This window comes from Nycticebus coucang, chromosome X (assembly GCF_027406575.1).
Source record: "Nycticebus coucang isolate mNycCou1 chromosome X, mNycCou1.pri, whole genome shotgun sequence".
NCBI lineage: Eukaryota > Metazoa > Chordata > Mammalia > Primates > Lorisidae > Nycticebus > Nycticebus coucang.
The window spans coordinates 80,733,067-80,757,948 of record NC_069804.1 but is presented as its reverse complement, the minus strand read 5'-3'; the positions used below and the strand labels follow the sequence as shown (position 1 = coordinate 80,757,948).

General features: G+C 43.9%; 1 protein-coding gene and 1 pseudogene across 2 annotated transcripts in view; one reads left to right on the top strand and one right to left on the bottom strand.

Annotated features, from left to right (window-relative positions):
* The first annotated feature begins 894 nt into the window (after positions 1-894).
* Positions 895-24,882, top strand: part of ERCC6L (ERCC excision repair 6 like, spindle assembly checkpoint helicase) — a 38,554-nt gene continuing 14,566 nt past the window's right edge. For both annotated transcript variants that reach the window (XM_053579458.1, XM_053579457.1), the window contains exon 1: positions 895-1,033. In XM_053579458.1, the coding sequence (XP_053435433.1) occupies positions 966-1,033 (68 nt within the window). In that variant the 5' untranslated portion in view covers positions 895-965. The remainder of the gene's footprint in view (positions 1,034-24,882) is intronic.
* LOC128577929 (replication factor C subunit 5-like) lies at positions 4,835-5,640 on the bottom strand (annotated as a pseudogene).

The following is a 24,882-nucleotide window of genomic DNA, read 5'->3' as shown; positions in this document are numbered from 1 at the left end:
TCACATAAACTCAATCACATTTCCCTAAGCCCCGAGCTCTGTCTTTGAAAATACGACTGCATCTCTGAAGAAATGGTGACCTCAGCACTACTTATTTCTCAAATGAGAGCTTTGGCTTGGCTCTTGAAGACTTTTTTTTGTTTGTTTGTTTTTTGAGACAGAGCCGCAAGCTGTCACCCTGGGTAGAGTGTCATGGCATCACAGCTCACAGCAACCTCCAACTCCTGGGCTTAAGCGATTCTCCTGCCTCTGCCTCCCAAGTAGCTGGGATTACAGGCGTCTGCCACAAACCCCGGCTTTTTGTTGTTGTTGTTGTTGTTGCAACCATCATTGTTGTTTGGCGGGCCCGGGCTGGATTCGAACCCGCCACCTCAGGTGTATGTTGCTGGAGCCTTAGCCGCTTGAGCCACAGGAGCCCACCTGAAGACCTTTCTTTATGTTAGTCTAAGTCATGAGGACTATACCTCCCATGGTGTTTGGATTTAAACTCCGCTCAATGTCAGGTACAGGCGAGCAGGGAAGGGAGAATATCTACTCGCGCCAGGGCAGGGAATTACAGCCAGTGGAAGAGGTCTCCAGGGACCACGAAAATGACTGAGCTCCTATCACCGAGATCTAATCAGTCAGACTGTACTCACAAGGATAGCACACGCACACACATGAATCCGCCGCAGCAAAATGTGGATAGGATTGAAAATGTTAAAGAAGACAGCATCACACAGAACACGCGAGGTTACCCGGGTAACCAACGCCTCTTAACAATGGCGACCGTAAGCGCAAGCGCACTAGCTTCGTGGGCGGTGCTCAGGCGGTGGCGCCCGAGGTCAGGGCTAAGGATTGGCTGGCCGCCAGGCCGTCTGTTGGCTCTGCCCCTTCCATTGTGCACAGAGCATGCGCAGGGCGGGAGGTAGCGAAATTCAAGCTCCAAGCTCCCGCCTAGTTACCCGGGATCCAAACCGAGGGTCATGGAGGCCTCCCAGGGGCTTGCGGAAGCCAAGACCTTGAGCCCAGACCAGGCTGCTCAATACCAGAGGTATGTCTAGGTCTCCAAGCGGATCTAGCTTGTCGACCCCAGGTTGGGGGTGGGGTGGCCCTCGTACCCTCCCAGGGACCCAACCTGCTGACGCGGAGCGGTGTGAGACGCGCGCCCCGGCTCTCCCCAGAGTAGGACGGGGTTGGGGGGGATTGGTTCTGGATATTTGATCAGATTTCTGAAGCCCGGGGAGTCCCCAGTGCTTCCTTTTTGGGTACATAATCCTCCGGTTTGAGCTCTTTGAGAGCCAGAACTTAATTTGATGAAGTCCTTGGCTATTTTTTTTTTTTTTTGAGACAAAGTCTCACTTTGTTGCCCTCAGTAGAGTGAAGTGGCGTCATAGCTCACAACAACCTCAAACTCTTGGGCTCAAGCGATTCTCCTGTCTCAGCCTCCCAAGTAGCTGGGAGGGACTACAGGTGCCCGCGACAGGTCTCGAACCCATGAGCTCAGGCGATCTACCCGCCTCAGCCTCCCAGAGTATTGAGATTACAGGCGTGATCCACCGCGCCCGGCCTAAACCCTTTGGTCTTGAACCTTTCTGGCCTACCAACCCCCTCAGGCCTGGGAGATAACAAAGATGAGTACAACACAGTCCTTGCCCCCAAATGGTTTATTATTTAGTAGTAGAAATGGACCCCTAAACCAATAATTACTCTGATGAGTGTTGTAAGAGGTATAATGTGTGGGGCATAATGTTGGCATAAAGGCATGAGTAGAGAACTACAAGTGTCGTGAGCTAAGGGAAGCCCTCATAATAGGAGGAAACATTTGAGCCATGTATTGAAAAATGCCTAAGCATTTACCAGATGGCTAAGGGTTGGGGGGCATGGTGATGTTGGGATGAACATTAAAAATTTTTTTAATTGTGATAAAGTACACATAACATAGAATTTACCATCTTAACCATGTGTTTAAGTATACAGTTCAGTATCCTTAAGTACCTTAGTCTTATACCATCACCACCTATCTCTAGAACTCTTCATCTTGCAAAACTAAAACTATAGCTATTAAATAACTACCCATTCCCCCCTTACTCCAACCCTTGGCAGCCACCATTCCTCTGTGAATTTTGATTGCTTTAGATACATCATTATGAGCCGAATCGTGCAGTATTTGTCTTTCTGTCATTGGTTTATTTCACTTAGCATAATGTCCTCAAGGTTTATCCATGTTATATCATGTGACAAGATTTTTTTTTTTTTTTTGTAGAGATCTATTGCCCTTGGTAGAGTGCCGTGGAGTCACACAGCTCACAGCAACCTCCAACTCCTGGGCTTAGGTGATTCTTTTGCCTCAGCCTCCGGGGTGGCTGGGACTACAGGTCCCCGCCACAATGCCCGGCTATTTTTTTGTTGTAGTTTGGCCGGGGCCGGGTTCGAACCCGCCATCCTTGGTATATGGGGCCAGCACCCTACCCACTGAGACACAGGCGCTGCCCATGTGACAAGACTTTTTAAGGCTGAATAATATTCCATTGCATTTATCTACTGTATGTTGTTCATCCATTAATGAACATTTGGGTCACTTCCATCTCTTGGCTGTTGTAAATAATGCTGCTGTGAACATGGGCATGTAGGTATTTCTATGAGACAGTGCTTTCAGTTTTTGGGGGGTGTATACACGGAAGTGGAATTGCTAAATTATATGATAATTCTATTTTTAATATTTTTTTTGTGACAGAGCCTTAAGCTGTCACCCTAGGTAGAGTGCTGTGGCATCACAGCTCACAGCAACCTCCATCTCCTGGGCTTAAGTGATTCTCTTGCCTCAGCTTCCCAAGTAGCTGGGACTACAGGCGCCTGCCATAATTCCTGGCTGTTTTTTGGTTGTCATTGTTGTTTGTCAGGCCCGGGCTGGATTCGAACCTGCCAGCTCTGGTGTATGTGGCTGGCGCCTTAGCCACTTGAGCTACAGACGCCGAGCCTTTAATTTTTTTTTTTAAGACAGTCTTGCTCTGTTGCCCCAGGAGCTCTCTCACCCCAGTACCCTCATTGTAGCTCACTGTACCCTCATTGTAGCTCACTGTAACCTCAAACTCCTGGGCTCAAGTGATCCTCCTCAGTAGCTGTTACTACAGGTGAATGCTTCCTAGTTTCTCTGTTTTTTGTAGCGACGGGGTCTGGCTTGTACTCAGGCTGGTTTTGAACTCCTGAGCTCAAGGGATCCTCCCCAGAGTGCTAGGATTACAGGTGTGAGCCACTGCGCCTGGCCCATCCTGTTTCTCTTTCTGTCTCTATCATCCATCCTCCCTACTCTGTGTCCCTCTGTCACCTTTTTCCCCTTTTTCTGTTTTCCACAATCTCTGTCTCCCACCTTCTACCTTTGTCTATCACCCATTCTCTCTCTGTAGCCCACACTTTCCCTGTCACCCACTCTCCCAGTCTTTTGCCCACTCTCTTTTTCTCTCTGTCACTATCATTTTGGGTCCAGTGAAGAGATACAAACCACACAGTGTATTAAAATGGGAATTTTTTTTTTTTTTTAGACACAAAGTCTCACTTTGTTGCCTTTGGTAGAGTGCTGTGGCATCATAGCTAACAGCAACCTCCAGCTCTTGGGCTTACTTAGGCAATTCTCTTGCCTCAGCCTTCTGAGTAGCTGGGACTACAGGAGCCCACCACAACACCTGGCTATTTTTTATTGCAATTTGGCTGGAGCTGGGTTCGAACCCACCACCCTCAGTATATGGGGCCAGCACCCTACTCACTGAGCCACAGGCACCGCCCTAAAATGGGAATTTTTTTTTTGTCTCTAAAGAAAGTTTATTTTGTGATATTAAAGACAAAAGGTTTTTATGTAAATGGATGTTGGACAAGTCGGCATCTTCATAGCTGGCTAAAGAAGAGTCACTTGTGACACAACTAGCAAGCAAGTTGCTTTACTTTTATTGTCATGAACACTAACATAAATGTAGCATAATTACTGTAAAATAAATATTAAATTTCTACCCAAGTCCCAGGCTTTTCTGCAGTTCTAGGTTTAGAGTCAGGCTTAATCTCCCATGCCTTCCCTGCATTAACCAAGTACATGTTATACGACCTGTGGTACCCAATGGCATAATTTAAGAATAGCTCTATATTAAAGTTTTTTCCTACTTGGAACCTACTGGTAACTCCCGCTTCAAGAGGGGAAATAAAAATACCATTTCTTTTAAAGTAAGAAAATTCAGTCCGTTTTATAAGAGCATAATAGTTTTGGCCAGTTTTATTAGATTCATAACTTAATTTTGGAGACAACTGTTTACCTTGAGTTGGAAGATATTTGGACCATAGTAGATCCAAAAGCCTTAAATTCCAGACCAATGGCCAATTCTCTATTATACAAGCAGCTAAAGGATAAAAAGCTTTACAGCTAAACAAAAAAAAAAAAAAAAAAGGTTACTTTTTCCCCCATAAAAGACAGATGGTTCCGGGCATGATGGTTCACACCTGTAATCTTGGCACTTTGGGAGGCTGAGGCAGGAGGATCATTTGAGGCCAGGAGTTTGAGACCAGCCTGAGCAACACAGCAAAAACACTTTCTACAAAAAGTAAAAGTACTAGCCAGCCATGGTGGCACACACGTATAATCCCAGCTACTCAGGAGGCTGAGTTAGGATCACTTGACCCGAGGATTTTGAGGTTGCTGTGAGCTGTAGCAATGCCACTCCATTCTAGCCTGGACAAGAGTGAAACCCTGTCTCAAAAAAAAAAAAAAAAAAAGACAGACGGGTAGTACAGTTAAAATAGTTATACATTAAAATTGTTTTCATGTGCCTCTGCTCTGAATGGCCACAAAAATGGTACTTTTTAATGTTGCCTAGCCACTCATGGGTCTGGAACAGAAATTTCTAAGACCTGGGTGACCACAGCTCTGTCCCATGCCCCAGCCTGCATCATCCTGTAACTGTCCTCTGCACTGCCAGGCTCTAGGAATTGTGGCTGGTGGGCCTCGGAACATCTCGGCCTCTGTGACAATCATGTCTCTAGTAACTTGAAAAGCAGCAATGAGGGAACTCAGCTGGATCTTCTCGGTGCCAACAGAAAGTCTGTACTCAATGTCTGCCATTTTGGTCAATAAATATATTCGAACTGAAGATGGAAAGTCAGCTCTATGCACAAACAGGTGTATATCTCTGTTAGGATATCATGTAATGCCAACCCCTTCAGAGTTTTCAACTCTATAATATTTCTGTAGGCTGTGGTGAAGTCATGATTCAACATCCAGTCCAGAATGTTGGCGATGTCTGACTTGTATGGGTGCCCTGTGCAGGTGTAGACAGTCTCCTCTGTTACCTTCCCAAAGGCCATATTGGTACACTGCAAAATGTTCAGAGCCCTGCACATATCTCCACTGGAAAGAGTTATAAGTACTTTCATTCCATCTTCACTTATGTCAACTTTTTCTTCTTCTACGACATGTTCCAGGCGGAGAACCATGAGTTCTGGAGTCAGGGGACCAAATGGGAACCTTGTGCACCGAGATTGCAATGCAGGGATGATCTTTGACAGATAGTTACAGATGAGGCAAAATCTGGTATTTTCAGTGAATTTCTCAATCACTCTTCTCAAGGCATTCTGGGCATCTTGAGTCATGGCATCAGCTTCATCCAAGATCACTAGTTTTTTTTTTTGTTGTTGTTGTTTTTGAGACAGAGCCTCATGCTGTTGCCCTGGGTAGAGTGCCATGGCATCTTAGCTCACAGAAACCTCCAACCCCTGGGCTTAAGCAATTCTCTTTCCTCAGCCTCCCAAGTAGCTAGGGCTACAGGCGCCCACCACAACGTCCGGCTATTTTTTTTGGTTGCAGCCGTCATTGTTGTTTGGCAGGCCCTGGGCTGGATTCAAACCCGCCAGCTCAGGTGTATGTGGCTGGCGCCTTAGCCGCTTGAGCCACAGGCGCTGAGCCCAAGAGCACTAGTTTAAAGCCTTTCATAAATATTGTCCTGGTGCTAGCAAAGCTCAGGATTGGTCCCCGGACGATATCTATTCCTCGGTCATCTGAAGCATTCAGCTCTAAGACCATGGAGCCAAACTCTTTATCTTTGTATAGCCCTTTTGCACAGGCTAGGATGGTAGATGTCCTTCCTGTCCCTGTATGACCATAGAAAAGCAGATATGGCAGTCAGTCTTCACTGATAAATTTCTGAATGGTACTTAGAATGTCTTGATGAGAAATGAGATCATTCAGTGTTTGTGGCTGGTATTTTTCAACCCAGGGCGGGTTCCTGATCTTGGTTGCTGCAGGCTGCTGCTGCTCCTGTGTGGGTACTGAGGTCTCCATTGCAAAGAGACAAAAGTGACCAGCTCCTCCGTGGTCCTCGATGCTGAGATCTCCAAAAATGGGAATTTTAATATAAAGAATTATTAAACTGATGAAGGAAATAAGATAGGAGGAAACTCCTTGTGGTACCCTATGGCTAAGGGAGAGTACTCAAAGGACAAACCTGGAAGGAAACCTCTTTCCCAAGGCTGAGGTTCAGACCTCCTTGGAGGAGGTATATGTGGTTCAGCCTACTGGATTTGCTGGTTTGCTCATGCTAGAGATGGTGGTGTGCTGTCCCAGGGCCAGCAGGCAATGATCATCTGGGGTGCAGGCAGGGAGGGCAGACTGTCAGCAAGCAGTGGTATAGGCATGCGGAAGGGGTGGAGGCCTGGAGCACTGGTGAACTTCAGGGGCCCTACAGAGGGAATTGGGTGCTACTGCAGGCAGGGGAGAGCGCCTGCCTCCTGCAGTGTCCCTCCAGCTCCCTCTACCAAGAAAGTTTAACATTGTGCTCACCCTAAAGCATAGATGCTTAAAGGAATTCTGTCATTATGACAGAGCAGGTATTGAGGAGTGAATCTGGAACTGAGTGGCAGTAAATAATGGTTGGCAGAGTTACCTATCCTCTCTTTATATTGCTCAACTTCTGTCTCCCAATGTGTCTCCATCACCCACCTGCTTGCACTTACTGTTGTCCACTCTCTGTGCCACCCATCTTCTGTCTTCCTCTTCCTTGTGTTATCTGTTAGTCACTCTCTTATGTCTTCTTTTTTTGTTTCTTGAGACAGAGTCTCCCTATGTTGCCCTTAGTAGAGTGCTATGGCGTCACAGCTCACAGCAACCTCAAACTCATGGGCTTAAGCAATTATCTTGCTTCAGCCTCCCAAGTAGCTGGGACTATAGGTGCCCGGCTATTTTTTGTTGTTGTTGCAGTTTTCATTGTTTAGCTGGCCCGGGCTGGGTTTGAACCCGCCAGCTCTGGTGTATGGGGCTGGCACCCTAGCCACTGAGCTACAGGTGCTGAGCCTGTAAGAGTTCTTTATATATTCTTTTAGGATGTTCATTTCGGTTATTTAAATTTTTTGGCCATTATATTTTTATTTTAATAAATAGCTTTTGTGTAAACTTTTGTGCATATTTTAATTGAGTGTACTCTTTGGAAGTGGGATTGCTGGGTCTTAGGGAATGTGCATTTAAAATTCCCATTCAAGGCCAGGCATGGTGGCTCATGCCTGTAATCCTAGCACTCTGGGAGGCCAAGGTAGGTGGATTGCCTAGCTTAGGCGTTTGAGACCAGCCTGAGCAAGAGTGAGACCCCATCTCTACTAAAAATAGAAAAATTAGCTGAGCATCATAGCAGGCACCAGTAGTCCCAGCTACTCAGGAGGCTAAGGCAAGAGGGTCTCTTGAGCCCAAGAGTTTGAGGTTGCTGTGAGCTATGACACCATGGCACTCTACCAGGGGCAAGAAAGTGAGACTCTGTCTCAAAAAAAAAAAAAACAAAAAAACACATCAATATATTCTCACTAAAATTCTTGTTAATTTCAGCATTCATGCAGATTATCTTGCCAATACCCTGGCTTCTCAGTTCCTTTATTTCCTTTTCTCTAGTTATCTTGTCCTCTCCCTTACCTCTATTCACCATCGTGGTTATACCATATATCTTGTCATTACCGAATACTACAACCCCTCCCCTCCTGTTTTGGCCACCTTGCAGAGACAGGTGGATCCCCACCTGAAATTTGGTTGTGATGTCAAGACTGCTGATACACCCCCCACCAAGAGGGTATGAAAATGTTCATGAGATATATAATGTGGCTTTCTGAGGAAAGCAGGGCAGGTTTCTGGACCTGGTTTGAAAATGACTTGAGAGCAGAGAAAGGACATAGGCTTGGCGTTTTTATGGTTTGGCCAGGGTGGGGGTTCTTGTGTGTGGGCTGAAACTTGCATGGTCTGAGACTCCCTCTGGTGCCAAAGGAGGAAGCAGCTGGGATTTTTTTTTTAGCTTGCCCAGATGTGGGACAGGAGAGAAAGAGAGAGATGTAGAACTTAAAAGCTGTCAGCAGTGAAACATTAATAATGGAATCAGACTTTTTTTTTTGTTGTTTGTTTGTTTTGAGTCAGAGTCTCAAGCTGTCACTCTGGGTAGAGTGCTATGGTGTCATAGCTCACAGCACCCTCCAACTCTTGGGCTCAAGTGAACCTCTTGCCTCAGTTTTTCTATTTTTTAGTAGAGATAAGGTCTCGCTTTTTGCTTAGGCTGGTCTCGAACTCATGTGCTCAAGCAATCCACCCACCTTAGCCTCCCAGAGTGCTAGGATTACAGGCGTGAGCCACCTGGCCTGGCCAGAATCAGACTTGATTACACCTCTGTTAACTCTATTTCAAGTATTCTACTCTCCAACCTCTACTTTATTCTCTCTAGTACATTAATACCAATAGCCCTTTGATATCACTGGAACTTATAGTCTTTTGATTCTTTTCACTGTTGCTCATCTCTCTCAAGTCCTCCCTTCCCTTCTTACATAGTTTAAAGTTCAAGAGTCTGTAATTATGGCGACCTCCTTGCATACAACTTTTTTCTCTCTCTCACACTTATTTATTTTTGAGACAGTCTCCCTTTGTTACCTTTGGTAGAGTACTGTGGTGTCATAGCTTGCAGCAACCTCCAGCTCTTGGGCTTGAGTGATTCTCTTGCCTCAGCCTCCTGAGTAGCTGGGACTATAGGTGCCTGCCACAACACTTGGCTATTTTTTTGTTTTCAGCAGGCCAGAGCTGGGTTCGAACCTACTAGCCCTGGTGCATGTGGCTGGCACTATGGGCACCACCCTCTCTCACACTTAATTATACTGGCTTGGCCAAGACCACAGCCTTCATGTGGTAGGCAGAATAATGCTCCCCTCCCCTGGGATGTCTACAAATTCATTCCTGAAACCTGTGAACATGTTACCTGGCAAAAAGGAATTAATGTGGATGAAGGAATTATTATTATAAGGTCACTAATCAGCTGACCCTAAAATAGGGAAGTTATCTTGGACTATCTGAGTAGGCCCAGTGTAATCATAGGTGTCCTTAAAAGTGGAAGAGGGATGCAAAAGGGTGATGGTGTATGAGAAGGACTCAACCTGTCATAGCTGGCTTGGAAGATGGAGGAATGGGCCATGAGCCAAGAAATGTGTGTTGCTTCTGGAAGCTGGAAAAAGGCAAAAAACAGTCTCCCCTAGAAAGGAATGCAGCCCTGCTGACATGTTAATTTTAGCCCAGTGAGACCTGTGTATATAGATTTCTAACCTATATAACCTGCAAGATAAAAGATAATGCATTCATGCTGTTTTAAGCCATTACATTTGTGATAATTTTTTTTGAGACTAAGTCTCACTATGTTGCCCTCAGTAGAGTGCTGTGGTGTCACAGCTCTCAGCAACCTTAAGCAATTCTCTTGCCTCAGCCTCCCAAGTAGCTGGGACTATAGGTGCCTGCCACAACGCCCAGCTATTTTTTTTTGTTGTTGTTGTTGCAGTTGTCAGTGTTGTTTGGTAGGCCCTGACTGGGTTTGAATTCGCCAGCCCTGGTGTATGTGGCAGGCGCCCTACCCGCTGAGCTACAGGCGCAGAGCCATTTATGATAATTTGCAGCACGAACAGTGGGAAACTAATACACTTTGCTAAATCCAACTTTGGCCTACTGAGATGGATATGGTTGAAACAATCATGCTGAGTGGTCTCAATTGAAATAGATAATTAAAAATATCAAGCAGGACCCTAATGCTGCTTGGCAATCATTATTACATTCTCTCACGTATTCACAGATCCATTCTACTAGATGCCTATTTCATACCTTCTTAGTTTTCAGACCTCCCTCATCTCTCTGAGCCTGTGACCTTGCTTCTAATTTCAGTGGATTAATAGAAGCAGTCAGAAGAGAACTTCCACAAGTTTCTTCTCCCATATCAAACTACTTTCTAGCATTGTTCCCACTAAGTTCTTTGTCTTCTGTCCTGTTACTCTAGATGAACTCTTCATGCTTATAGCTAAGGCACAACCCCTCCATTTATGCAAAATATTTCATCCCTTGTCACTCACTGGTATAAGGACTTCAATTTACTAGTTCTTCATTGCTAAAAAATCCTTTCTTAACTCTACTTTCCACTCCAGTTGCTCCTCCATTTAGACCAAAATTCTACGTGTAACTATCATTGCTTACATTTCTCATTTTTAATTTCTTTCCTCCCAGCTTCTCTTGAACACACTCCAATCAGGTTTTTACAACCCTATCACTCTACCCAGACTGCTTTTGTCAAGGTCACCAAAGACTTTCATATAACTAAATGCAGTGGTCAATTCTCAATCCTTATCTTCCTTGACCAATGTTATTTGTGAAAGCTGATCACTAATTCATGAAACTCATGATTCATTTGTCTTCTAGGACCCCTCACTTTTCTGAATTTCTTCCCATCTCACTGGCTGCTGCTTCTCAGATTCTGCTGATATTCCTTTCCTATCTTCTAAGATACTTTAACTAAAATAAATCCCTAGACTTCCTGGCATTTCTCCCTTAAATACTTCAGTATATATCTTTAAAAGAACATATTTGTACAAAACCACCATACCATATCACACCTAACAAAATAAATAATTCATTGATGTCATCTAATACACAGTCCATTTTCAAAGTTTTCAAGTGGTCTTTTTATAATCTTTTTAAAAATTGGGATACAAAGAAGGTCCACAACTGCATTTGGTTGTTACATTTCTTGAGCTTCTTTAAATCTAGAACAGTTCTTCCTCTACTTTTATTTCTATGCCAGTGATTTGGATTAGCCTGATGGCTTTCTTATAGTATCATTAGCTTATTCTCTTGTCTCCTGTAATTTAAACTAAAGGCTTGACAAGATTATGGTTCCCTGTTTTTAGTATTTATACTTCAAAAGTAAGGCTGTGTACTTCATATTACATCATATCCAGAAGCATATAATGTCTGAATTTCCTACTTTTGGTAATGCTAAGATTTATGAATGGGTTCAGTGATCACAGGCTGATCCCCTCCTTTGCAAAGTTGCATTTTCCTCCTTATGAAAAATAAGTAATATGGGCGGCGCCTGTGGCTCAGTGAGTAGGGCGCCGGCCCCATATGCCGAGGGTGGCGGATTCAAACCCAGCCCCGGCCAAACTGCAACAAAAAAAATAGCCGGGCGTTGTGGCAGGCGCCTGTACTCCCAGCTACTCGGGAGGCTGAGGCAAGAGAATCGTGTAAGCCCAAGAGTTAGAGGTTGCTGTGAGCCGTGTGATGCCACGGCACTCTACCCGAGGGCGGTACAGTGAGACTCTGTCTCTACAAAAAAATAAAATAAAATAAGTAATAATACTTTGGGGATACTTTAGCATCCTGCAAATATCAGTTCCCCATTAACCTTTCATCTATTGATAATCAGTCATTGCCCAAATCAGTTATTTCATTAGGGATTACAAAGTGATGATTTTCTTTCTTTCCTTCTTTTTTTTTTTGAGACAGAGCCTTAAGCTGTCTCCTTGGGTAGAGTGTCGTCGCATCAGAGCTCACAGCAACCTCCAACTCCTGGGCTTAAGCGATTCTCTTGTCTCAGCCTCCCGAGTAGCTGGGACTACAGGTGCCTGCCACAACACCCAGCTGTTTTTTAGAGATGAGATCTCCTCTGGCTCAAGCTGAGGTCTTGAACTTATGAGCTCAGTTGATCCATCCACCTCCGTGTCCCAGGGTGCTGGGATTACAGGCGTGAGCCACTGAGTCCGGCCTGCTGTAATTCTTCTGTTTATAATCTTAATGTTGGAATGTCTTTTTTTTTTAACATGCTCCTTCCTTTGGTAATCTCATCCATATTCTTGGCCTTAAATATCATCTCTATGCTGAAAACTTTGACTTTGTTTAAGTAAATTTTATTTTGGAATAATTTATTTTTTATTTTTTTATTTTTATTTGAGGCAGGAAAATCAGTCAAGGCCAAAAGTTTGTGACAACACAGTGAAACCTTATCTCTACAAAAAATAAAAATAAATTACCTGAGTGTGGTAGTGCCTACTGTATGTAATCCCAGCTATTCAGGAGGCTGAGGCAGGAGGATCAGTCGAGCTCAGGAGTTTGGGGTTATAATGATTATGCCACTGCACTTCAGCAGGGGTGACAAGAGAAAGACTCTGTCTCTAAAAACTAAAAATGAAAGATATGATATAGTATTAATAATAGTATTAACCATGCTGTGTAATAGATAACCAACATGTGGCTGATAAAAATTGCAGGTGACCAGAATGTGCCAGTATTGGCAATAGGCCCAATTTAAAGCCTAGGTCATGTGGGGATGATGCACCGGATGCACCTGGCATGACCTGGGCTTTAAATGTGCCTGTTTCACACATTACCGCACTCTAATCCTAGCACTCAGGGAGGCTGAGGCAGGTGGATTGCTTGAGCTCAGGAGTTCAAGACCAGCAAGAGCAAGACCCTGTCTCTAAAAATAGCCCCATGATCACATTAATGTACACAGCTATGATTTAATAATAAAAATAAAAATAGCCGGGCATTTTTATGGCATCACAGTTCATAGCAACCTAAAACTCCTGAGCTTCTCTTGCCTCAGCTTCCCAAGTACCTGGGACTACAGGCGCCCACCACGATGCCCAGCTATTTTTTTGTTGTTGTTGTCATTGTTTCTTAGCAGGCCCCGGCTGGGTTTGAACCCACCAGCCCTGGTGCATGTGGCCGGTGCCCTAACCCCTGAACTGCGGGTGCCAAGACAGTTCAACTTTTTTAGATTCCACGTAAAAATGAGATTGTGGATTATTTGTCTCCCTGTGCCTGGCTGGCTCATTTCACTTAGCAAAATGTCTTGTAGGTTCATCCATGTTGTCAAAAATGACAGAATTTCCTGCTTTTTAAAGGCTGAATAGTAGGCCATTGTGTATACTTATGTATATCCTACATTTTCAAAGTCTGTTCATTTGCTCATGGGTAATTCAGTTGTTTCCATGTCTTGGTTATTGTGAATAATACTGTAATAAACATGGGAGTGTGGATAACTCTTTAGTATAATGATTTTAGTTCTTTTGGAAATATACCCAGAGGTGAGATTGCTAGGTCATATGGTGATTTTACTTTTAGGAAAAAAGGAACCATACAGAACCATATAGGTTTTTGAGGAACCTCTATATCAGTGGTTCTCAACCTTTCTAATGCCGCGAACCTTTGATACCATCCAAAGGGGTCGTGACCCACAGGTTGAGAACCACTGCTCTATATGGTTTTCCAAAGTGCCCGTGCTAATTGATAATACCACCAACAGTATGTAAGCGTTCCCTTTTCTTCATATCTTTGCCAACACTTGATATCTTTCATCTCTTATAACAGCCAATCTGACAGGTAAGAGGTAATATCACATTGTAGTTTTGATTTGCATTTCTCTGATAATTATCACCTTTTTTTGAGACTAGAGTCTCATTTTGTCACCCTCCATAGAGTGCTGTAGCATCATAGCTCACAGCAATCTCAAACTCTTGGGCTCAAGTGATTCTCTTGCCTCAACCTCCTAAGTAGTTGGGACTACGGGTGCCTGCTACAACACCCGGCTATTTTTTAGAGACAGGGTCTTGGTCTAGCTCAGGCTGGTCTCGAACTCCTGAGCTCAGGCAATCCGCTTGCCTTGGCCTCCCAGAGTGCTGGGATTACCAGTGTGAGGTAATTAAGGCAGGGCCTTAATTATCACATTTTTGTCTTTAATCTTGACTTCTTCTGAGCTCTAGACTCCTGTATCTGCTTGATATCTCTTCTTGATAATAGACATACCAAATTTTGTTTTTTTCTGAGACAGGGTCTTGCTCTGTTATGGGCTTGAGTGTCCATGGCGTCATCATAGATAGCTCCCTACAACATCAAACTCTAGGGCTAAAGCAATAATCCTGCCTGCGCCGTGTGCACCACTATGCCTAGTTAATTTTTTTATTTTTTGTAGAGTTGTGATCTCCCTCTTGTTCAGGCTGGTCTCAAACTCCTGACTTTAAGCAATCCTCCCACTTTGTCTTTCTGAAGTGCTAGGATTACAGGTGTGAGCCACCACCTCCAGGCCAGGCATATCAAACTTAACATGCCTAGGTAGGGAGCCATGGCTCACCCCTGTAATCCTAGGACTCTGGGAGGCTCAGGTGGGTGAATTGTCTGAGCTCAGGAGTTCAAGACCAGCCTAAGCAAAAATGAGACCCTGACTCTAAAAAATAGCCAGGGCATTGTGGCAGGCACCTGTAGTCCCAGCTACTTGGGAGGCTAAGGCAGGAGGATCATTTGAGCTGAAGAATTTGAGGTTGCTGTGAGCTGTGACGCTACAGCACTCTACTGAGGGTAACAAAGTGAAACACCGTCTCAAAAAAAAAAAAAAATTAACATATCTGAAACCAAAGGGTGAAAACCATACGTTGATCTTAATTTTGCAAAATCCATCACCCTTTCATGATAAAAAACACTTAGCAAACTAGGAATACAAGGTAATTTACTTAACCTGACAAGGGTGTCCATAAAAAAACCCATAGCTAACATCATCAAATAACCATGCAGATGGCTTGGCATCTGTAGCACAGTGGTTATGGTGTGGGCCACATTCACTGAGGCTGTCAGGGTAGGGTAGTAAGCCCGGCCCAGGCCACCTAAACAACGACAGTTACAACAAAAAATAGCCAGGCATGGTGGCGGGCACCTGTAGTCCCAGCTACTTGGGAGGCTGAGGCAAGAGAATCACTCAAGCCCAAGAGTTTGAGGTTGCTATGAGCTGTGACACAATGGATATAGTGAGACTCTTGTCTCGAAAAAAAAAAAGCACATAACATAAAATTTACCATCTTAACCATTTTTGAGTATGCATTTCACTGGCATTAATACATTCATGATGCTGTATATCCATTATCACCATCCATCTCAATAACTTTTTTTTGAGACAGAGTCTCAAGCTGTCACCCTGGGTAGAGTGCTGTAGTGTCACATCTCACAGCAACCTCAAACTCTTGGGCTTAAGTGATTCTCTTGCCTCAGCCTCCCAAGTAGCTAGGACTACAGGTGCCCACCACAAATCCCAGCTATTTTTTGGTTGTAGTTGTCATTGTTGTTTAGCAGGCCCGGGCTGAATTCGAACCCGCCAGCTCTGGTGTATGTAGCTGGTGCCCTAGCTGCTTGAGCTACAGGTGCCGAGCCTCAATAACTCTTTTTATCTTATAAAACTGAAACTCTATAACCATTAAACATTACTCCTCCTCCTTCCCCCAACCCTTGGCAACTACATTCTTCTGTCTTTATGAATTTGACTATTCTAGGTACCTTATAGGCAGAATCATACAGTATTTGTCTTTTTTGTGATTGGCTTATTTCATTTTGTAGTTAGTAACATGTGATAGGAGTTCTTTCTTTCTTTCTTTCTTTTTTTTTTTTTAAGTCTAATCTGTTGCCCTGCCTCTTTGGCTCAAGGAATTCTTCTGCCTTAGCCCTCAGCCTCCTGAGTAGCTGAAACTGTAGGTGAGTAACTCGGACTACAGGTGCATGCCACCATGCCTAGTTTATTTTTTTTTTCTAGTTTTGGTACAGATGGGGTGTCACCCTTCCTCAGTCTGGTCCTCTTGACCTCAAGCTTCCCTCCCACCTTGGCCTCATAGAATGCTAGGATTACAGGCATGAGCCACCACACCTACCCAGATTTCCTTCCTTTCTTTTATTAATCTGCCTTATCTTGAGTTGATCTTTCAGCAAGCCTTCCAGGATGAAGGGAAATTTTCCCTTACTGCCCAACAGGCCCCTTAATTCCACAATAATTAGAAACTTGCCAATGACTTTGGAGCACGGCCTAAGAAATATAAGATATATAGAAAAAGGGCGGCGCCTGTGGCTCAGCGGGTAGGGCGCCGGTCCCATATGCTGGAGGTGGCGGGTTCAAACCCAACCCCAGCCAAATTAAAAAAAAAAAAAAAAAAAAAGATATATAGAAAAAAGTATAAAATGTGTATATTCAATTTAACGGTAAGCCTGGGCTCCTAGGATAGGAGCCTACGCAAGATTTGGTTTGGGGCTTAACACTCTTTGGCTATGTACTCCATTTCCTTTTCTTTTCTTTTTTTTTTTTTTTGAGACGGAGTCTATGTTGCCTTCAGTAGAGTGCTGTGGCATCATAGCTCACAGAGTCTCACTATGTTGCCCTCAGTAGAGTGCTATGGCATCATAGCTCACAGCAATCTCAAACTCTTGGGCTTAAGCGATTCTCTTGCCTCAGCCTCCGAAGTAGCTGGAATTACAAGTGCCTACCACAATGCCTAGCTATTTTGTTGTTGTTGTTCTTATAGATGTAATTGTTGTTTAGCAGGCCCAGGCCAGGTTTGAACTTGTGAGCCCTGGTGTATATGGCTGGCACCCTGACCACTGAGCTACGGGCAACAAGCCTATGTACTCCATCCATTTCATCTCTAAGATCAATCACTGAAAATAGTACAGGATGTCCATAAAGTTTGTGTGCAATTTAAAATAGTTTAGTAGTTTAAATTGGGGGCAGTGCCCGTGGCTCAGCGGGTAGGGTGCCGGCCCCATATACTGAGGTTGGCAGTTTCGGTTTGAACCCAACCGGGCCAAACTGCAAAAAAAAAAAAAATAGCTGGGCGTTATGAGTGAAGCCACAGCACTCTACTGAGGGTGACAAAGTGAAACTCTGTCTCAAAAAAAAAAATTTAACATATCTGAAACCAAAGGGTGAAAACCATATGTTCATCTTAATTTTATAAAACCCATCACCCTTTCATGATAAAAACACTTAGCAAACTAGGAATACAAGGTAATTTACTTAACCTGACCAAGGGTGTCCATAAAAAATCCTATAGCTAACATCATCAAATAACTATGCAGATGGCTCGGCATCTGTAGCACAGTGGTTATGGCGTGGCGGGAAGTTGGCGGCCCTAAGATGAGGTTACAGCAGGGGGAACCCCCTAACTCTGACCGCTGATCCTTTGGGATCCTTTCTCCCCACCAGGTTTCTCTTTTCTTACCTGAACCTTCCCTTTGGTTCTTTGTCCTATCCCTTCCCCCTCTTTGCATTAACTCTTTCCTGAGGCTTCTGATCCCTCCCTCAGGTCCCTCCCCTTACCCCAAGTTCCCTCCCCTGGCTTCTATCCAGTATGAGAATGTGGCTACCTCTTGCGGTCCCCTGAACAGCCTGGGAGGACCTCCTAGCCTCAGCTAGGGCTACTCCCACGCCTACCCTCCTCGGACTTATTGGAAAGCAGGGGAACACAGGGCAAGGACTGGGACCTGGGCTGGCTGCAGCTGGACTGGGGCAGTTCATCCAGCAACTCCCCCAGCCTTTCAGGGACAGAAACTAGTACGAAACTGGGAGGCACGTCCCCCACCAGTCCCAATTTTCCCTTGGGCTTTTAGACACTGGGAAATAAAAGTCAAAAGAAGTTTGAGGGAAAGAACCAAGTGTCTCAAAGAGGGGGTGTGTATGTGTGGGAGGGAGGGACAAGGGGCTCTGCCAGGGAAACAGTTATTACTTCTCTCCACCCAAGAGGCTTCTTTAGGGCGGCGCCTGTGGCTCATTGAGTAGGGCGCCAGCCCCATATGCCGAGGGTGGCGGGTTCAAACCCAGCCCCGACCAAACTGCAACCAAAAAATAGCCGGGCGTTGTGGCGGGCGCCTGTAGTCCCAGCTACTCCGGAGGCTGAGGCAAGAGAATCGCTTCAGCCCAGGAGTTGGAGGTTGCTGTGAGCCGTGTGACGCCACAGCACTCTACCCGAGGGTGGTACAGTGAGACTCTGTCTCTACAAAAAAAAAAAAAAAAAAAAAAAAGAGGCTTCTTTATATGTGGAAAAGCTGGTGATCCTTACTCTGGAGCCACAAGTTTGGGCACTTAATTGTACCCCAGTCTGTATTGCTCTTTAATGTCTACTGGTGTTTAAATAAGGCTGGCCACCTTCACCAAAACATTAGTTTCTTGAGAGCAAGGGACTTACATGTTAGGCAATAAATGGTTAATAGCAACAGCATCAGTACCAGGAAGAAAAGTAAAAGACTCAATGTGCTTCATAAGTTTAGACAAACTAAAGGTGGTGGAGTTACCACAAAAACATACAATAATAAGCCTTTGCATCTGTTTATCTTCCAGAATGAAATAACAAAAACATACGCTAGAATGGGACAAAGATAATAAGTTCTATAAAAAAAAAAGTTTTAAATCAAATATACCAGAGTTCCAAATATATCAAAGGAAGTGTTGTTCTCCAAAGTAGTTACCAGTAGGAGGCCACATACTCAATCTAAGGAATTGAAGAATGTCCAGATCCAAGTTATGCTTCAGCTGGCCTACCCGTGTACCTTTTCCCAGGCTAACAACCAACTAAAGCGAGGAATAACACAGAAATAACACAGCAACAGAAAATGTAATGTCAGTGGGAACAAAAGCTATAGGGATAGGGAAAAACAGAACAGGGGAAAACTGTTAGGAACTGATGATGCAAATAAAGTAAAGGGAAAAAGTAGAATAGCCAAAGATTTTACCTTTTTCTCACTCAGAAAAAGAGGGTGAGATCCTAAAATACTGCTTTGTTACTTATCATCTCAAAAACCTATAATCCCCTGTACCCAAACTGAACTTCTGGCTCCATTCTGATCAGCATTACTCCTGGACACATGATTGCCTCTTCCCCCAGTCTGGTGAGGTTTCTCTCTTGGTTGTTCTCAAAACATGCACAAACAGCTGTGGTAAAAATGTGATGTTGTGTGGTTTTGGTTACAGTGGCACTTCTTGTGACCAGTTTTCCTGGAAAAATCTACTACTCAAGGGATTGTAATTATTATTTCATGCATGCTGCTCTGGATGTATGGAATGATCTTCCTTCCTACCTTTCACATCCAGCTCTGATCTCACTTTCTTGAAGTCTTCCTTAAATCCATCTTGCACTTGTAAGACTCTAACTCGAAAGTTTTAAAGTTGATTTCAGTGTGAGTCCAAACAGTACTGAAAGCAGTTTGAAATTTAACTTTGACCAATAGCAGTACTGGAATAAACCCATATCCAAGATAACCCAAATAATAAAAGACGAGAGGCTGTGGCAATACAGTTGAACCTCCTTATTTGCAGATTTTAAATCTGCCAATTCAGATTTTATATTTGCCTGGCTCAGGCCAGCTAAACAACGACAATTGCAACAAAAAATAGCCAAGCATTATGGTGGGCACGTGTAGTCCTAGCTACTCGGGAGGCTGAGGCAAGAGAATCACCTAAGCCCAGGAGTTGGAGGTTGCTGTGAGCTGTGACATTACGGCACTCTACCGAGGGCAATAAAGTGAGACTCTGTCTCTAAAAAACATTTTTAAAAATATTTTAAATAATAGTACATGAACTTTATGAATACCCTGTATAAGTCTTTCTGTAGTTTTTATTATCTGTGTCATTGTCTTCATATTCATTAGACAGCAACTATCTGGACCAAACTATGTGGCCTGAAAGAGAATCAAGGCTCTTACTGATCTTTCAGGTACTTTTATACCCTGACATAAAGAGTAAGTAAGTATGTATGGAATAGCAAGGCCAGTTTTTTTGTTTTTTGTTTGTTTGTTTTTTGAGACAGAGTCTCACTTTGTCGCCCTGGGTAGAGTGCTATGGCGTCACAGCTCACAGCAACCTCAAACTCCTGGGCTTAAATAATTCTCTTGCCTCAGCCTCCCAAGTATCTGGGACTACAGGGACCCGTCACAACACCTGTCTTTTTTTGTTGCAGTTGTCATTGTTTAGCTGGCTCGGGCTAGGTTCGAACCCGCCAGCCTCTGTGTATGTAGCTGGCGCCCTAACCACTGTGTACAGGCACTGAGCCACCAAGGCCTGTCTTAAAGTAAGTAAATCGGGCAGGGTTCTCGAACCCCTCCTTTGTAATTTGGACCTGAAAATTTTAGTACTGCTTTTGGTTGAACTGGCCAAATACCCTTCTGCCAGAATAAACAGGAAGTTAGTATCCTCCTACATGCTATCAACATGCCCTTAGAAAGCAGCTGAACCTGCTGGCTAATTACTTCGGGAAAAAACAGCCTAATGGTAATTATGCCAAAACCAAAATTATTGTTTTTTACTGGACCAGCAGATGTGCTTTGGCATCCAGTGGGATCATACCAGCCAGTGTTTCTCAGCAGGAAAGTTTCATTATTTAGGGTAGCATTTTGTGGCTAACATTCCTACTGGCCCTTTGGGATAAAGTCTAACTAAAAATGAAAAATTATCTAGGGATAATAAGTTCTTTTACAGTAGGTATAGATCTTTAGTACCTCTAGCCCCTTATTCTTCCAGCCAATGTTATCTGCTTAACTACTGCAAGACACAAAAGGCAAATATATGATTCTACTTACAAGAAATATCTAGAATAGGCAAATATATAGAGACAAAAAATAGTAGAGTTCTTCAGGAACTGGGGCAATGGGGGTGAAATTGCTTAAGGAGTACAGTTTCTGTTTGGTAGGATGAGAAAGAACAGTGGGGATGGTTGCACATTGTGAATGTAATCACTGCTATTGTATACTTAAAATGGTTAAAATGGGCTAGGGTGTGGTGGCTCACACTACCACTAGGGTGTGGTAAATGTAAGCAAAATTGGGGGATTTGGGAGATGAGGCAGACAGGAGGATTGCTTGAGGCCAGGAGTTTGAGACCAGCCTGGGCAACATAGCAGACTCCCTGTCTCTCTTAAAAAAAAAAAAAAAATTAGCTGGGTGCACCTGCCAGTAATCCTAGCTACTCAGGAGGTTGGGGCAGGAGGATTGAGCCCAGAAGTTGGGCTCAAACTGAACTATGATCAGGCCATGGCCCTCCAGCCTGGGTGACAGAGCAAGACTCTGTCTCAAAAAAACATGGTTAAAATGGTAAATTTTATGTTATATGTATTTTACTGCAATATAAAAAAATCCCCACTAATTTATTTCTCAGTTTTGGAAGTTCGAAGTCCAAAATCAAGGTGTCAACAGGGTTTGTTTCTTTTTGGAGGCTGTGGGAAATAATGCTTAATGTTTTCCTCGCTTCTTGGTGGTACTGGCAATCTTACAAGCTTTTTGGCTTGTAGTTGTATCACTCCATTTTCTGCGTCCATCTTCATATGGCATTCTCCCTTTGTCTTTGTGTCCCAGTTTACCTCCTATAAGTATACCAGTCATTGGATTAGGGCCCACCCTAATCAGTAGGACCTCATTTTAACTTGATTGCATCTGCAAAGTCCATATTTTCAAATAAGGTCACATTCACAGTTTCTAGGTTGATGTAAAATTTGGGGGGATTCTGTTCAACCTAACACAAGGTATTGCCATGGATAAAATCTAAGTAAAGTACATGGAGTCAAATAGGGCATTGACAACAAAAAGATCCTTGGAAATACCAACATTTATATGGGGACAGACAGAGGGACAGGAATTCAAGATGCAGACTAAGAAGGAGTGGTTAGATAGCTCAGGCTGTTCTTGAACTCCTGAGCTCAAGCAATCCACCCACCTCAGCCTCCCAGAGTGCTAGGATTACAGGTGCAGGCTGCCATTTCTGTCTGGTTTTTCAATTTTTAGTAGAGATGGGGTCTCATTCTTGCTCAGGAGTTGTATATGCCACTGAACCCAAGGGAGAAGAGAAACTTCAAAATGGAGATAGTGGTCAGTGGTTTTAAACATAGTAGAAAGGTCAGACGGCATCCGTAGCTCAGTGGGTAGGGCGCTGGCCATATGTACTGAAGCTTGGCGGGTTTGAACCCAGCCCGGGCCAGCTAAAACAACAATGACAACTACAACAACAACAAAAAGAAAATAGCCAGGCGTTGTGGCAGGTGCCTATAGTCCCAGCTACTTGGGAGGCTGAGGCAAGAGAGTCGCTTAAGCCCCAGAGTTTGAGGTTGTTGTGAGCTATGATGCAATGGTACTCTACTGAGGGCGAGAGCTTAAGACTCGGTCTCAAAAAACAACAACAACAAAAACATAGTACAAAGGTCAAGGTGAAGATCAAGAGATGGCCGTTGGACTCTGTAATATGGAGATCATTTGGTGCCCTTGGTGAGAATAGTTCCATTAGAGTGTTGGGTATGAAGCCAAATTGCAGTGTGTTGAGTTATGAATCACAGTTTTGTATGAATCAGTCTATGGGCAAAGCAGTCTTTTCAGTCACTCTCTCTCCCACTGCTTAGATTCTATTATTAATATTTTACTACCCTGTTTCCCCGAAAATAAGACAGTGTCTTATTTTAAGGTGTGCTCCCAAAGGTGCGCTAGGTCTTATTTTCAGGGGACGTCTTATCTTTCCTGTAAGTAGGTCTTATTTTCGGAGGATGTCTTATTTTCAGGGGAACAGGGTACTTTATCATGAATCTGGTCATCTGTTCCTTTTTTTATTTTTTGAGACAGAGTCTCACTCTGTTGCCCCTGATGTCATAGCTTACAGCAACCTTAAACTCTTGGGCTTGATCAATCCTCTTGCCTCAGCCTCCTGAGTAGCTGGGACTACAGGCGCCCTCCACAATGCCCAGCTATTTTTAGAGATGGGAAGTGGGGGAGTCTTGCCCTTGCTCAGGCTGTTCTCGAATTCCTAAGCTCAAGCAATCCACCTGCCTCAGCCTCCCAGAGTGCTAGGATTACAGGTGCGAGCCGCCATTCCCGTCTGGTTTTTCAATTTTTAGTAGAGATGGGGTCTCATTCTTGCTCAGGCTGGTCTCCAACTCCTGAGCTCAAGCAGTCCACCTGCCTAGGCCTCCCAGAATGCTAGGATTATAGGCATGAGCCACCATGCCGGGCCTTATTTTATTTTTATTTCTGATTAATATGAGGGTACATATAATCAGACCACATTCCTTGCATTTGTTAGGCAAAGTCTAAGTTGTATCCATCACGCAGGAAGTGTGCCAAATACCCTCATGTTGTTCTTGGCTGGGAAGGAACCTGTTGACCTCTCTCCCTCTTGGATTCAGTTGAGTTTTTCTCTCATGTGAGCACATTGTTGTTAATCTACAAGTTTCAGAAAAACTAATTTTTAAATAATCAGTAATGCTTACTGTTTGACTAAAATGTGAACCATGTTGTCCTCTGACTTACCTCAGAAATTGCTATTATTTGATAATATTAAGTTTGTATTTATAAGTGATTATAAAATGTTTCTTACTTTGATTAAAGTGATCATCCTGAAAGTGAGACCAAAAGGAAGCAATCCTTCCAGAACTAGTTCTGTCATGACCCTGGCTTTGAATGGACCTGTTTCCAATACTGGCATTCAGTTCCTCTGTAATTTTTGTCAGCCACATGTTTTATTTTGATTTTGATTAAGAATCAGAAAACATCAGTCAGGTCTAGTGTAGTAGCCACATGCACCTTTGACTAACGGACTGGACTTAGAGATATGTCAGTGTAGGGGAAACTAGCCCTTTCCCCAAAAAAAGTTTGCTGAAAGATCAACTCACAAATACCATGCTCATAGGGAGAATCACAAGAGTGATAATCCAATTACCTGATACAATTCAAATATTTTTATACATGCCTTTTAGAAGGGAGGGGAAAATGAGTACAGGTGCAACAAGTGGTTGCTAGGGAGGATGATTACATGGTGGTGGTGGGGACTCGGATGGACATGTAAATTAACCTGAGAGGCAGGTATTGTGTTTAAAATGATTGGGCCAGGTCTGCTAGCATTCTGAGGGAGGAAAATAAGTCATCTGCCTCCTTTGATCTTTTGATCATTTCATGTCTGTTTCTGTAGGTAGAGGGAAAGCCCCTTCCAGTGATTGCATATCTCAAATGGCCTTTAATTCAAAGTATTCTTTATACCCAGTAGTCATATATTGGGGTAAAATTTCCTTAGCTCCTCCATCAGGAAGCTGATAGTCAGGGAGCTGTATCAGGATAGGGAAATTGAGTTTGTTTGTTTGTTTGTTTGTTTGTTTGTTTTGAGACAGAGTCCCCCTGTCTCCCTGGGTAGAGAGCCGTGGCATCACAGCTTACAGCAACCTCGAACTCTTGGGCTTAAGCAATTCTCTTGCTTCAGCCTCCCAAGTAGCTGGAACTATAGGCACCCACCACAACACCCAGCTATTTTTTTGGTTGTGGTTGTCAGGGTTGTTTGGCAGGCCTGGGCTGGGTTCCAACCCCGTGTATGTGGCTGGCGCCCTAGCCTCTGAGCTGCAGGCGCAGAGCCTAGAAACTGAGTTCTTATGAGAAGCACAGCAATAGCTCCAACTCACGTGCATTGGGATTAGCAGGACCAGACACCTCTGCCCCTATAGAGACCCAGTGCTTGGTGGCCAGGTTAGAAAACAAACAGTAACTTCTAGTTGCTTTGCATGTGAAGTAAATAAAGTTTTATTAGGTCAGGGTCTTTGCAGTTTATCCCTTCACACACTAGAAGAACATTTTAGGGAATGTTCCAAAGGGCCCAACAGATTAAGGAAAACCAAATATCTCCTGCAGTTTGAGCTTGTGTCCCCTTTTTAGTTGCTGATTTGCAAACATTACATGTTTAGCTGAGTTTAGCTCTTTGAGGCATTATTGGTTTCTCCAGGGAGAAAATCTTTTCTGTATGTAAGCTTGGTGGTCACTCTGAGGAGAGGAAATAT